The 16391-nt window shown below is 40.5% G+C and overlaps 1 protein-coding gene across 1 annotated transcript; it reads left to right on the top strand.

Annotated features, from left to right (window-relative positions):
* Positions 1-6652: 6652 nt before the first annotated feature.
* Positions 6653-13569, top strand: LOC124699258 (probable peptide/nitrate transporter At3g43790). The gene is made up of 17 exons (XM_047231585.1): positions 6653-6761; positions 8203-8243; positions 9142-9202; positions 9340-9442; positions 9521-9623; positions 9728-9781; positions 9877-9939; positions 10010-10059; positions 10140-10215; positions 11215-11391; positions 11513-11600; positions 11862-11947; positions 12033-12140; positions 12529-12573; positions 12652-12740; positions 13261-13304; positions 13466-13569. Exons 1-17 carry the CDS (start codon positions 6683-6685, stop codon positions 13567-13569), a joined length of 1371 nt encoding a protein of 456 aa, XP_047087541.1. The 5' UTR covers positions 6653-6682.
* The last annotated feature ends 2822 nt before the right edge of the window (positions 13570-16391 follow it).

Here is a 16391-nt window from a genome sequence, read left to right as displayed (position 1 = left end):
TTTGTTCGGAGTCCCGGATGAGATCCCGGACATCACGAGGAGTTCCGGAATGGTCCGGAGAATAAGATTCATATATAGGATGTCATTTTATGTGTATTAAAATGATTCGGAAGGTTCTATGGAAGGTTCTAGAAGGTTCTAGAAAAGTCCGGAAGAAACCACCAAGGAAGGTGGAGTCCACATGGGACTCCACCTCCATGGCCGGCCAGCCCTAGATGGGGTGGAGTCCCAAGTGGACTCCACCATAGGGGGCCGGCCACCCCCCTATGGGAAGTGGAAATCCCACCTTTGGGTGGGAGTCCTAGTTGGGCTAGGTTTCCCACCATATGGAAGGTTTTGGGTTCGGGTCTTATTCGGAGACTTGTAGTCCAACACTTGGGGCTTCCACCTATATAATGAGGAGCCAAGGGGAGGGGCCGGCCACACCAAAGCCTCCACCTTGGCCGCCCCTTTAGTGGCCGGCCACCCCCTCTCCCCAAACCCTAGCGGCCTCTCTCCTCCACCACGTCCCGCACGCTTAGCGAAGCTCCGCCGGACTTCTCCACCGCCACCGACACCACGCCGTCGTGCTCGTCGGATTCAAGAGGAGCTACTACTTCCGCTGCCCGCTGGAACGGGGAGGTGGACGTCGTCTTCATCAACAACCGAACGTGTGACCGAGTACGGAGGTGCTGCCCGTTCGTGGCGCCGGAAGCGATCGTGATCAAGATCTTCTACGCGCTTTTGCAAGCGGCAAGTGATCGTCTACCGCAGCAATAAGAGCCTACTCTTATAGGCTTTGGAATCTCTTCAAGGGTTAGTCTTGATCATCCCCTCGTTGCTACCGTCTTCTAGATTGCATCTTGGCTTGGATTGCGTGTTTGCGATAGGAAAATTTTTGTTTTCTATGCAACGTTATCCTACACTCTTTCGTGGGGAAAATGAGGTAATTAGAGTCCATCATGGTACGTCCCAGGACCGAGCACTGGCAACCGCGGTGGTGTTTTGGGCCACTATGGATGCTCGCACCCGAATATCTAATCTTGAGTCCTTACGAACATCGAGGTCGGGGGGGGGGGGAAGACAACGGGGCCAAAGGAGATGGTTTCAGGGGCCAAGCGTTGCGGAACACCATTACACCACTACCATCTACCGCCATGGATGGTTTTATTTGCGCCTACAACCATGGATACTTGGCAAGAGAGCTCTAATCCCAAGCTCTTTCCAATTTCGGGGATGATAGTGAGCCAAGGGGGATGGGTTGTGGGTTGTCAGATCCAGCAACGACGATCCTCCGACAATACGGATCCATCGTGGGGAGCTCGGGATGCCGACTTCTTTGATGGTGAAGGTCATTTTCGTGGGGATTTTGTTGATGTTACATACGAGGTTGAGATTTGATACATGTGTGCATAGTTTTTGTTGTGTAAGCATGGAAAAAATGCTACAATGATTTGTGTGCATATGCTAGTGAGAGATTGCCCAATATTAAATACTTGTTACTGTATTGTTGGATGAGTTAGGCACAAATGTTGAAAGTATTGGTTTTTTCTATTGCAGACAGCGACACGACTCTTAGATTTTGCTCCAAACAAACAACGATTTTTTTTTTTTTTGCTACATGGGCATGCTTAAAATGTTGCAAAAGTTTTTTCGACGTATGGAATTTTTTTACTGATCATGTAGAAATGTTGCAAAATGATGTAGTATTTCTTAAAATGTTACATATATGGAAAAATGGTACACCCAATTTTTTTTGCACCAATGACAAGGTTTTTGCAGAAACGACCTAGAGACCACCCATGCATGTAAAAGTCAAACCTGTTCTAGCTACAACCGGCTGATAGCTAGCTAGCGATTGATTGCCAAACTATAATCGATGGGACCAAAAGTTCCATCTATTAGTTGTGTTGTATAAAATGGACATACCAGGACGGAGATATATAGAGCCATGCGATTTATGTTCCCCACGACACCATCTCCAGCTTCACGAAGTTGTCATTAATAGACATATAAGTTTAGCGAGTGAATTCAACGTTTTCACCACATAGTTGTGTATTTGTGACACATATTACCATATTCAGTGAATTTTCTACAAAAATATCCCATCTAGGAGACTTAAAATACGACTTACCTGAGTTTAGCATTTTCTTGTTTTTGTTAGATAGGATTGGCGTGTTTCATCGATGTGGAATCACCAAATATATAAAGATTGGAGGACATCATCGATAATTATGTCCAGAGTGAAAAATTACTGCACTAGCCAATTGAACCAAAGTTCAAACTGATGGAAAGAGACTAGACAGTGTATTTATATTCAACACTTCTCCTCACGTCTAGGCTATTTTAGTTCTTAGCGTGGGTTCGGTGCGGGCCGCAGAATCTTTTTTTCTTTTGTTTTTAAAACTGCGTGAGCAGGGTTTTGAACTTGAGACCTCTTGGCTCTGATACCATGAAAAATTACTGCACTAGCCAATTGAACCAAAAGTCCGAACTGATGGAAAGAGACTAGGTAGTGTATTTATATTCAACACAGAGTTCTCTTTTGTTTCATTCCTCGTTTCCGTAGTGATATTTTTGAACTCCGGTCATCACCTCACACCTTGTCCAATGGATAAACACTAGCAAACGAGGATTCAAATATTCTACAATGCATAATCTAGAGTATTTTTTCACTCAATAAGGTAATTAGTGTCGCAAATGCATAACTAGAACGTAAAAAGTGAAATTCGCTAAGTTTTTTCCTTTTTGCAATGAGAAACAAACTCTGGTCATGTCAATCCAAATTCCCACGCCGCCTCCTGGCACCACATCGACCAGCTGCTAGAAGGGAGGCCGTTCAAAACAACGACAAAAAGGGGGAAACGCCGCATGCATATGCGCCAAAGCACCAGGCGAATAGACAGCATAATCTCAATTGTTATACTCTAACTAAAACATAGAATATAGTTAGCTAATTCTGCCGGCCAACCGTGATATATATGCATGCACAAGAATTTCGCGGCTCCGTGATCGATCATCCAGATGTGTTCTCATGCGTATTAGTTGATCGAGATCGATAGGTCGATGGTCGGGGTGGCAATGTTCACGCTGCCTGCCTCGATCTGGAGACATGTAATGGCGCCCAGTAAGACTGGTTTGACCTGTGTTCCTATATATGCATCGATCAGCACTGACGTGCGCGTATTCGTCGTATGCGCATGTGAGCACATCCAAGCAAATCATGCGATTAATCAACGAAATTGGCGTATATCCAGCTAACTAGTCATGCGGAACCACCCTGCACGGTGCGCTCGCCTAGCCGAAGTGGCGCTTACTAAGCGCATCACCAACATGACGGTTATTTTACCCGCAAAAAAAATGATGGTTATTTCTTAGGTCATTTCTTGAAGGATAGAGAGAGGACATGTGTGGAGAACCACCCTTAGGAGGATGGTTGTACCCCTTTCCTCCAGCTCCTTCCTTTCTATAGATTTTTTATTTCATCTTATAAAAATATAAAAATATGCAGTAATGAAACCTACTGTACAGCTTAAGAAAAGAATAGGAGAATGAATGGCCTGAACTAACATCCCCTAGTAGTAACTAACTTGTTTGGCCGGGTGATCTAATCACTACTCCTTCCATCTTTTTTAATTGATCTAGATTTAGTATAACTTTGTACTAAATTTCAGTCAATTAAACAAAACCGAATAAGGAAATATTAATCAATACGGACAGCTAGCTATATCACGAAGAAGCTCAAACTGGTATTTTCTTGCACCCACGGACACTCGAGATGAACTACATGGCCAGCAATCGGCCACCTCAGTATGTATGTGCCTCAAGAATCCGTTCTAATCTAGTTAAATTGCTCGCGTTAGGTAACAAACTACTCCTTTAGTTCACTAATAAAGGACGTTTTCACGAGCTAATTCAGCTTGCCAATGGACGTACGTAGCTGCTGATTTGTACTTGTTCGTCTGGCCATGTCACTTTCTTTACGTTGGTCCTACAAATTAATTAATTAGGAAGTTACCTATGTCATACGATAACCTGGTTGAGAGCGAGGGCATATACACTGATACACACTAACCTAGCCGTGACATTCTGCACACCATTCAAGTTAAGGGAAATTCAACTCGGCTCCTGGTGCATATGCTCTTTTTTATCAAGAATTATATTTTAAATATAAAAAATGCTACATGAATATTTCCATAATATATGTGCGTTTGTCAAGTTTTGTGAGGAAAAAATATATTTTGTGGTCTATGTAAAAAAGACAAAATTTATCTTCTAAAAAGTCTTATTTTTAGCATTGACTTTTCTCTTTTTACACATGCCACACGATAAGTTGATTTTTCATGAAACGACTCTGTGAGCGCGTAGCACGTGAAGGTGTACATGCGAATATTTTGTTTCAATTTTTTGAAAATTTAAAATATGTGTAACATGCATTTAAAATAAAAGGAGCATATGCTCCCATGTGCTGAAACACCACTCTCTTCAATTTACGTTTTACTTTGCGTATGTGTATATACTACTGCATGCTACAAGCTTCTTTTTTTAGGTTAAGTGCACCTTTGGTCCCTCAAGTCTTACAAAAGTTTATTTTTGATCCCTCAGCTCTATTTTGATCTAAATCTGTCATCGAACTTTTAATTAAGTCTAATTTTGGTCCTGGCAACGGTTTAATGACGATTGATTGATTTTTGACTCTTTTTTTACCACCATGGATAAAATTGATCGATTTTAATCTACGCGGAATCATTTGTCCTTGGTCCCAAAAAATAGAAGAAATCTCGTTGCCCTAACATAAATGTGTGTCATCTCCGCCTTTCTCGCTTGGTGTAGCCGTCCTCGTCACTTCAGCCATATCCGCCTTTTCTCCGGACGCAAAAGCCCTCACATGTTGCCGATTCTGCCTTTTCTACCCGGCTTATCCGCATGCACCACCGCTAGGTGTTGAGGAAGAGTTTGGGTTACCATTTTATACAAAACCTCTACATCAAAATGATATACACAACTATTTTATTTAGACTATTTAACACATATTTGCAAAGAAAATACAAAGATCAAACCGAAGCCGCCTCACTAACGGCATATGTCGCAACACCTACAAGGTTGATGAAGGGGGTGAACATGTCGGGGCTTTGTGCCGAGACCACATACCTACGCACATCATTTTAAAAATTGGAGGCCTTACCAAAACGCCTAACAGTGAGTCGGGAACACAAAACAGTCTAGCAAACCATGAAAACACACATGTGCCCACACTCGATAAGTCGTTAATCTATCTTCAGGAAAGATCAACGCATTGACCTTACCAGGCTGTCGTCGATGCTGGCATGGTGCCAGACAGCGCCACTGTCCTACGTGCATCCATCGTCACAAGCCCGCCACCAAGGCCCCGCTGCTCCACGCTGGTGAGACCCATCGTCATAGACGCGGTAGATGAAACACCGCTCAGTCTAGCAAACCATGAAAACACACATGTGCCCACACTCGATAAGTCGTTAATCTATCTTCAGGAAAGATCAACGCATTGACCTTACCAGGCTGTCGTCGATGCTGGCATGGTGCCAGACAGCGCCACTATCCTACATGCATCCATCGTCACAAGCCCGCCACCAAGGCCCCGCTGCTCCACGCTGGTGAGACCCATCGTCATAGACGCGGTAGATGAAACACCGCTCAGTCTAGCAAACCATGAAAACACACATGTGCCCACACTCGATAAGTCGTTAATCTATCTTCAGGAAAGATCAACGCATTGACCTTACCAGGCTGTCGTCGATGCTGGCATGGTGCCAGACAGCGCCACTGTCCTACGTGCATCCATCGTCACAAGCCCGCCACCAAGGCCCCGCTGCTCCACGCTGGTGAGACCCATCGTCATAAACGTGGTAGATGAAACACCGCTCCACCAGCAAACCCCTCAATTAGTGCATCATATGTTCCAAAACGATGTCCCCCAGAGGATGAGCGACACCAAAATGTCGCCATTATCCTACCAGATCTAGTGTTTTCCCCAGAGAGTGAGCGACACCTTCAACAATGCAACAACGCGCGAGGACGTTGTCATTGTCAACTCCGACTCCTTGGGGCGAGAGGAGTCCCCGCAGCCGCCGCCATGGCCAGGCATTGCCCAGCCACGTCTTGGCGATGACGGGAGGAGGAGGGGAGGAGAGGTGCTGGCGGCATTGGTTTTTTAGGATTCCCCGGTCCGCCCTCTGGAGCGAACGAGAGGAACGAGACTGCACCAGGTTGTCCTGCTACAAACTTACTGGTCTCGCAAGGACGATTTAAATTTTTGCTGGAATATGTCATTTTCTTGAAAGCACGTGTGTCGTCTTTTCCTTCCATCATGTAAGTCAGAGATCGTTCAACTTCGGTATATTCATGTGTCAGCCCGAAATCGACAGCCCGGTGAGAGCATATCCCATCTCACTAAAGCGGCAAGCTTTTTGCTGCCCACGGCGACAGAGACGCATTGCATTGCATGAATGGCCTTCTCACTAGCTATATAACATCAAAAACGTGAGGTAGCTAGATTTGTGTGAGCCAGCTAGCTACTAGCTTAGTGCTTGATTAACTAGTCAGGAACCAAATGGACAACACTACCAGGAGCCGGACGTTCCCAGACACCGATGAGGCGAATGCGACTCCACCGCCGCCAGAGGAGGCGGCGCCGGTGTACTACGAGGGTTGCCCCGGCTGCGCCATGGAACGCAAGGTAGAGAACAGCACGGGGATCCCTTACAAGGAGTTCGTCTTCGTCGGAGTCACCAGCCTTGCCTCCGGTACGTATATGCCCACACCATCACCATCCACCAGTGCACTGTCAATGACAGAAACACTACTCGATCGTGTATACACTTCTCTGGACCGTTTATGTTTGGTATGCTTGATGCGGGGTGTGGTTTATGAACCGTCTAAGAACTAGAATGGGATAAGTTTTTTTTTTACTTTTAAGAGTGACTTTCACTTTTTACCTATCTACTGTAGAAAAAGTTAGTCTAGATTTACCCTTCCAGAAACTTCGAAACTTCTTTTCTCATGCATGTCCGTTTGGGTTATTCCTTTGGAAGATGTAGCATAGCATATTTAAATTGCTCAAAACAAGGATACACAGTTACTCTATTCATATGTGGTTTATGTGTTATAAAGCACAAGTATAAGCAAGCGTTTATTCACTCATCTTATGTCATGTGCGTCTCATTGAGGTAGTTTTTTGTGTGTGTGTGTGTGTGAGGCAACGTTCATCTGTTGTGTATCACTAAGGTATTATATTTCCTCCGCCCCAAAAAAGATATTGTAGATTTATCTAAGTTTGGATGCATTCCGACATTTTTTAGTGTATAGATATATCTAAATTTAGATAAATCTGAGACATCATGTTCGGAATGGAGAGAATATTATTTTAGCGAGCTTATATTTCTGTAGGAGGCCTAATGTCACGGGTGCGTCTAAGTTGTACTTGTTGTTTCTCATAAGAAAAAAAATTCATCCTAATTAATCATCTATGATATTCCCTCCGTCTAAAATCAAAGTCTTTCTAGAAATATCCAAATTTAGCCAAATCTACAACATCCCTTTCTTAACAGATAGAGTATTTAATTTTTAAAGTGCCTTTTAGGCCGTAATGATTTTAAGTAGACATCACTTGGTGGGGGTGGACGATATAAAATGTATTGCTAACCCAGGTTGAGTAAAGAATATACACATGCTGCACTATCTAGCTAGCACGGAAGAAAATACAGCCATATATCTATCTCTGCCTTATATGCATCTGCTGATATGCACCAGAAATACGTGGATTCTTCGATTAGTTTCATGCATTTATTAGCTACTAGGTATTAGTATTACCTTTGAAAATAAGTGAACCATTTTTTTTATAGATATGGATGTATCAACCCACTGAAATACGAGTCGCTTATTTTGGAAGGATATCATATTAGGTCAAGGCCTGCAATATTTATATAACTGCAAATGTTACTACTCACATGTAGCTACCTCGATTGCTAACCCCTAGCACTACAAGACACGCAAATATGCTTTTAGATCACAAACCACCAACAAAATATACAAAAAGGTAATCATAAATTTGTAGCTAGGATCCGAATTATGAAGTTCATATTATTATATAACTAAGCATGTTTCGGAGGGATGAATTAAATAATGATATTTACATTTTGCTGATAGGCTGGCTAGCTATGTTTCTGACAATAATTTTCGTTGCAGCTTTACCAATATCGTCGCTGTTCCCCTTCTTGTATTTCATGGTATGCAACTCACCTTATTTCATTACCATATCTTCTTCCGACAAAGCAATACCATAAGATGAGTTGTCGCAATTTGGAACGTGGAACCTGTTACTTCACATGACATTAGTGTACCCCCATAGTAAAACAAACTATACTGAAAATTCAAACAAACATGCACCACAAAGATTACATATATAGACTCATGTATGGTTTCATGGTAGTCGCAAAAGTTGAAGTACTAAATTCTCTTTGATCCTATGGAGCGGGTTTGGTGAGCTACTTGTAAAAAAAAAAAAAAAACTCTCTTTGATCCTTCCCATGAAGCTCATGTCACCAGTTTTCAACAAGAGGCGTTAGCCCTCATTATGTTATACATGTTTGACCTTTTTTTAATAAAAATAGGATGGTTGGATAGAAGTTGCACCATTAAATCTGCCATGGATAATAGTTTACAAATATATACATGAGAATAGATTTTGTAGTTTTGTGTAAAATTTTATTATATATTTTACACCAAAAATTATGGTCAAAATTGAGTATTACAGATCAATCAAAGTAACAACGCCTTTATTTTGGAAAAGGAGGAGATGGTGTTTATTAAAATGAATGGAGCAATAAAATTATTATAGATAATTGTTTTGATCATAATGGTCATCGATCAGATCACTCTCAGTACGTGCTCCAGGATACTTCATGGAGATCATTCTTTCCTGATGAAACAAAGAATGTGATTAACTAGGACCTCTGGTAGCTTTTCTTAGACAAAAAGTTAGATAGCCCTGCGGAGGCTAGGCCGCGAAAGATGAGTGGGCAGCTTAGATTTTTGCACTGCTAGCTCGGCTGTCTTTTTTTGTTGAAACATTGCTAATTTCATATGCTCCATATGCAAACTCAGTTTGTCCGTTCTTGACAACAGATACAAGATATGCATGTGGCGAAAAACGAACAAGACATTGGAGTGTATGCTGGTCTTCTTGGTAAGAAAGTTGTGACTCCTTAAGTTAGTGAAATGCATTAAACTCCAATTAATATAATTCAAGGAGTTTTTTTTTATTTCGGAAATACACTCACCAAGGTTTAAATAGGGCATGCTGATGTATATGTGTATGTACAGGGGCATCATACATGGCCGGTAGATTTGCTGGGTCCCTGTTTTGGGGTGTGGTGGCAGATCGAGTGGGCAGAAAACCTATCATTGCATTTTCCCTCTTCACAGTGTGAGCAAATTTTCTTGTTGTCTTAAAGTATACTCACTTTTCCGTGGCAACATTGTAATCTTAATAATCCTGTTTTAGGGTCATCCTTAACACTCTGTTTGGACTAAGTGTGAATTATTGGATGGCGCTTACCACAAGATTACTTCTTGGTTCTCTAAATGGCATGCTTGCCCCAATGAAGGTATTCAAGTAGTATTCATAGTAAAGCATTAATTATGTTGTAGTAACTAGTAATTTCTTGTTGACGGAATAAAATATGGGCATACTGGTTCCTGACTTTTGCAGGCCTACTGTGTCGAAGTTTGTCGACCTGAACATCATGCGCTGGGATTATCAGTTGTAAGTGTATATAATTTGTCACACTGACATTACTATTTATCAGTATGTTCATTTACTATATCGTTACTCAAGCTGACCTCATTAATTGAATATAGTTAAGCAGTGCCTGGGGCATAGGTCTTGTAATCGGTCCATCCATTGGAGGCTACCTTGCACAGGTTTGTTCAGAAATATCCATTTCAAATAAAAAAATACTAATTAACAATTTCTTCCTATTTTTCTTGTCAGCCTGCAAAGCAATACCCAAAACTATTTTCCGAGAATTCAATTTTTGGGAGGTAAACTTGCTGCATACTCTTTGTACTGAAACTCATTGAGTTAACTTCATGATATTAACCTATTAAATTATGTTTTTCAGGTTTCCATATTTCTTGCCGTGCCTTTGTATTTCATTGGTTGCGCTCGCTGCTCTAATAAGCTGCATATGGCTACCGGTATGTAATATTTCACACTGATACTAAGCCTATGATTTTCCTTCAGTAATATATTGATATAATTAAAAGGATAATTTATCCTTTTGCTCCCTTAACTTTGGAGACATGTCTATTATGCTTCTGTAAGTTCAGGTTTGCCACTATTGAATTTTACATAGTTATCATTATTGCCATCTAGATCTTAGACAAGAACATTAGAGCTATATGTTAATCCCATTAACTACTCATGATAAAGTTGCAATTCACTTGAGTAAAATTTGAAAGTTATAAAGTTTAAGCTTAATAGGAGGGGCCAAGAGGAAATTTACTTAATACATATGAATTGGTTCCTACACTCTCAAGCCTGTTATTTATGTTTATAAAAAGTACAAAGGAATATAAATATGAGAAGAATAAATTCATAAGTTATAGAAGTTGTATAGCTTATAGCCACTGCTATCTAAACGATTTGCTTTCTTATATAGACATAGAAAAAATACATTTTCTATTGTTTAACCCCTAAACTTAAATCGCCCTATTGAGCATTGAACATCGAAAACGGTATAACCTTGAAAGTTGAATAAGTTTAATGTTCCACGAAGATCATATCCAATATAGGTTTGAGCTAACTTAATCGACACTCTCTGACAATTGGCAGCACTTACATGTCAAGACCTTCACATGTCATCAACATGATGTAAAAAAATTAAAAATATTAGGCTTAGCAGAGAAAAATAAGTTCTTCATGTGAAAAGGTTGTGTTAGTTGGTGGCTATGTATCATTCCATGCTATCTCGAGACCACCTAGGACTGGACTAGAGTTAAAGTAATGAACCCAATAGTCTAGTGTTCGAAACAACCTGATTCATAGTTTAAGGTGAACATCCAAATTGTTAGGTCAACATGCACAATGGTTTGGGGTTGAACCTAGACTCTTTTTCTTGAAATATTATTACCGAGAACTAAGTTTTAACAAGTGACTGAAAAGATACCAAATTATGTCTTCATATTGGTTACCAGGAGACACTGCATATGCATAAAAACTTAGAAGTGGAAGTAGAAATGGTTGGTGATACAAGACTGGCACCTCGTAGAGAAGCTCCACATCCTGAGAAGAGTCTATATAAGAATCGGCCATTGATGTCTTCTATAGCAGCATATTGTGTTTTCACCCTGCATGATACTGCATACAGTGAGGTAACTATTACATTTTTGTATATGTTCCTCTTTCAACATACAAATGAATAAATATAATATAAAGTATGTTGAAATTATATTTGCATCCAAATGAATATTTTGTTACCCCTTTTTGTATCAGATATTTTCATTGTGGACAGTAAGTGACAAAAAGTATGGTGGGCTAGGATTTTCATCTAAAGACGTTGGTCAAGTTCTCGCGGTTTCAGGTATATATAACACTATTAGTGACTCTCGTGGTTCCTTGAAAGTTATTATGATCCTTTTAATTTATGGAGCAGAGTTGAACCATAATATAATACACATACCCCATTCTCAAATTTCATGGCATGTATTCAACATTTTTGCGTAGGGTTTTATATGATATAATAATGACAACTTCACATTTTTGTAGAATATTTCATTTTTTTGGATATGTGCATGTGTCACTTCATGGGGTCATTTTTTGCATTAACTTATATCAATTTCAGGTGCCGGTCTTCTTGTGTATCAACTATTCATTTTTCGACATGTTCATAATTTATTGGGATCTGTCAATTCATTGCGTATTGCATCCGTGAGTAACCGGACCATCTCAAAAAAAAAAATTCAAATTTTCATTATTAGTATCTATTTGTAATACTTGTGTGTGTCTATTTCAGGCTCTATCCATACCAATTCTTGCTTGCTACCCGTTCATGACAAACCTATCAGGGACTAAACTTGGGCTAGCTATATATTTTGCAGCCATTGCAAAGGGTGCTCTTGCTGTAAGTGACAACACCTCATCTCCCCATTCCAAATAAAAAATACTTTATAAGAAAAAAAAAACCATTATGCCCAATGGATCTTGACCAACGGAATTATATGAAATGTGAAGATCCCACAAGATATCATAGTCCTAGGAGTTTAATTAAACTACGTTGCAACCTTTTTTTTTGAACAGTTGCATTATTCCCGACTTTATTTGGTTATGTGATATGTTCTTTCCCAATTATGATTCTATATGTACTAAAATACCACATCTATATTGATCCTTTACTATTTGCTTCAAAATCCAGAACAAAACATGAAAACAAAACCAAAATGGAAGTCATTTTCTGAGTTCTATATAATCATAGCAACTTCTCTTACGTTTTGTTTACACAATTTGATCAGATGACTATCTTAACGGGGAATGCTATTCTACAAAATAATGCGGTGGCAAGTATCCAGTGAATTTATTAAAAAATTATATCCATACTTATAAAGCAAGCTAATTTAGTTTACTTGAAACAACAGTCACAAAATCAAAGAGGTGCTGCAAATGGATTATCCGCGACTGGACAGTCCCTCTTCAAGACTATTGCTCCAGTAGGAGCAGGTGTTCTGTGAGTACCCATGTGAACCATTCAATCTTTAACAAATCAATGTCATAATTTATAGTTTTTTATAATTGTGAAGCCTATCGGTTATCGTATGGAGAATTCGTAGAGGATAAGTTCTTACCATACTTGGTACAAAAGTTTTTCTAACATATTGAAAAACATGGGTATTTAATAACTTGATATGAGGATGCTAAAGCCAACCATTGAAAATGTGGTTGTAGTGCCGAGTGGTGCCTTTATCTCACTTTTGGTCTCGGAAGTTTTTTCTATTCTTACTGTCCATTTTTTATTTATTTAAGGATGTTCCTTTTTTTCTTTCGGCTGTGTTGTTGTACTTTCCTTGGTGTTTCTACTTGTAATACACAATGTCACACATTTTTATGAATGTTAGAGAACAAAATGTTTAAAGCCATAGTTTTCATCCCTATGCATATCGGTATCATACCATGAATTGATATTTTATCACACTTCTTATGCATTTAGCCATCACTAACAAATATTATTTGGCATTTTTCTAATGTAGGTTCTCATGGGCCCAAAAGCGCCAAAATGCTATGTTCTTTCCAGGTACGTAATTGATTTATAAGTTGATTATCCCTTTCAATGTAAGTTTGTTGATAATTTGTGTTATGGTGCATCTATGTCCCTAAAATGTGAAATATGCATGCAGTTGGTATATGTATGTGATATGTGCAAATAAACTAATATAATATATATTTCATTTGCAGGGGATCAAATCATATTTGTGATACTAAATTTAGTTGAACTACTTGGGCTTGTGTTGTCCTTCAAGCCATTCCTATCATTACCAAAGAAATATGATTTCAAGTAGCTCATGGACCCGAGAATAATGGTGGATGGGCAAATATGCAAGGATGTTTTAGCTTGCCAAATGCATATGAGTACCATACATGAGAAGTATGTAACAACAACGGTTACTACATTCCTTCAAGATGTAGTTGCAAGCTAGAACTTTGTGTAATATACTCTCATAGTCTATGAAAATTAGACCATGTTGTTCAGATGATTTCATTGGTACACGATTAAATAAAATAAAGAGAACCTTACCGTGACATGTTAAATATTAGTCTTTAATAGTTAATACAGAAAACAACGAAATCTTTGGGCAAGCTACTTATGTATAACCTATGGAACCTCCTTATATCTTTTCCCTTGCCTTATATCTTTGCCCTTACCCTTCAGTTACCTTTTCTAACACTCCTTACATTTCCCACCTTTTCTAAATATTTGGAACATAAACACCACATCACTACAAGAAAAGTTGCCATGGCCGACGAAGTTGAAGTCGCGCCGTGGTTGCTGGTGTACCATGGCCGACGATTTTTGGTTCCTCCGTGGTGCATGTCAAAACTTTTTTTTCTCGTTTTTGAGGCCACCTAGCCCGACGAAAGCGGCCAAAACGTCGCGTATGGTGGCCCGGGACGTGGTGCATCTCGAAATCTCGGGTTCGCCGGCCGAGTCAACGCAAATCCGCACCGCCGAGGGATGTAGGGCCCAGATGGCAGCCTCTATGGCATTGTTTTTTTTCTCGATCGCGCCATCTCGTTCAACGTTCTCCGATCGAGCCGTTTACGATGCGGGATCATGGGTCCCGCATGTCATCCTCTATGAACCAAAATTCTTTCTATTCTTGGATTTTTTGACCCCCGATTTCCGGCTACTTCCTTTTTCTTTTGATCCCTTGCCGCCTTGGAAACGTTGAGACCGCTGGCTGCTAAATGGGACCCGCATGTCATCCTCTATGTGCAATCAACTTTCTTTTCTTGGAGTTTTTTTGGCACCTCAAATTTGGTCACTTGCCTTTTTCTTTCGATCCCCTGCCGCCTCTCAAACGGTGATACCGCTGCTGCTAATCGGGACCCGCATGTCATCCTCTATGTACTATAAAACTTTCTTTTCTTAAATTATTTTTGGCACCTCATATTTGGTCACTTACCTTTTTCTTTCGATCCCTGCCGCCTCTCAAACGGTGATACCGCTGCTGCTAAATGGGACCCGCATGTCATCCTCTATGTACTATAAAACTTTCTTTTCTTGGAGTTTTTTTTGGCACCTCAAATTTGGTCACTTGCCTTTTTCTTTCAATCCCCTGCCGCCTCTCAAACGGTGATACCGCTGCTGCTAACTGGGACCCGCATGTCATCCTCTATGTACTATAAAACTTTCTTTTCTTGAATTATTTTTGGCACCTCATATTTGGTCACTTACCTTTTTCTTTCGATCCCCTGCCGCCTCTCAAACGGTGATACCGCTGCTGCTAAATGGGACCCGCATGTCATCCTCTATGTACAATAAAACTTTCTTTTCTTGGAGTTTTTTTGGCACCTCAAATTTGGTCACTTGCCTTTTTCTTTCGATCCCCTGCCGCCTCTCAAACGGTAATACCGCTGCTGCTAACTAGGACCCGCATGTCATCCTCTATGTACTGTAAAACTTTCTTTTCTTGAATTATTTTTGGCACCTCATATTTGGTCACTTGCCTTTTTCTTTCGATCCCCTGCCGCCTCTCAAACGGTGATACCGCTGCTGCTAAATGGGACCCGCATGTCATCCTCTATGTACTATAAAACTTTCTTTTCTTGAATTATTTTTGGCTCCTCATATTTGGTCACTTGCCTTTTTCTTTCGACCCCCTGCCGCCTCTCAAACGGTGATACCGCTGCTGCTAAATGGGACCCGCATGTCATCCTCTATGTACTATAAAACTTTCTTTTCTTGAATTATTTTTGGCTCCTCATATTTGGTCACTTGCCTTTTTCTTTCGATCCCTGCCGCCTCTCAAACGGTGATACCGCTCGTTGCTAAATGGGACCCGCATGTCATCATCTATGTACTATAAAACTTTCTTTTCTTGAATTATTTTTGGCTCCTCATATTTGGTCACTTGCCTTTTTCTTTCGATCTCATGCCACGTTTGAAACGTTGAGGAACCTTGCTGGCTCATGGGACCCGCATGTCATCCTCTATGTGCTATAAATGTTTATTTTCTTTATTTTTTTTTCACCCTCTGATTTTTGGCTATTTCCTTTTTCTTTTGATCCCCTGCCGCCTTGGAAACGTTGGGTAAGCTGCTGACTCATGGGACCCGCATGTCATCCTCTATGTACAATCAACTTTCTTTTTCTTTTGATCTCAAGCCGCATTTGAAACGTTGAGACCGCTGCTGCTAAATGGGACCCGCATGTCATCCTCTACGTACAATAAAGTTTCTTTTCTTGGATTATCTTTGGCTCCTGATATTTTGTCATCACTTGCCTTTTTCTTTCGATCTCATGCCGCCTTTGAAACCTTGAGTAAGCTGCTGGCTCATTGGTCCCGCATGTCATCCTCTACGAACAATAAAAGTTTCCTTTCTTGGAGTTATTTTTTACCCCTAATTTCTGGCTATTTGCCTTTTTCTTTTGATCTCCTGCCCCCTCTGAAACGATGAGGACGTGTTGGCAGGTCGGTCCCACATGTCATCCTCTATGAACAATAAAAGTTTCCTTTGATGGATTTATTTTGAACCCCTAATTAATTTCTGGATATTTCCCCTGCCGCCTTGGAATCGTTGAGGATGCTCGCTGCCTCATGGGTCCCGCATGTCATCCTCTCGTAACGGTAAATGTTTATTTTCTTGGATTTTGTTGACCA

The sequence above is a fragment of the Lolium rigidum genome, chromosome 3 (assembly GCF_022539505.1).
Source record: "Lolium rigidum isolate FL_2022 chromosome 3, APGP_CSIRO_Lrig_0.1, whole genome shotgun sequence".
NCBI lineage: Eukaryota > Viridiplantae > Streptophyta > Magnoliopsida > Poales > Poaceae > Lolium > Lolium rigidum.
This window is presented reverse-complemented; position numbering and strand designations above follow the sequence as displayed.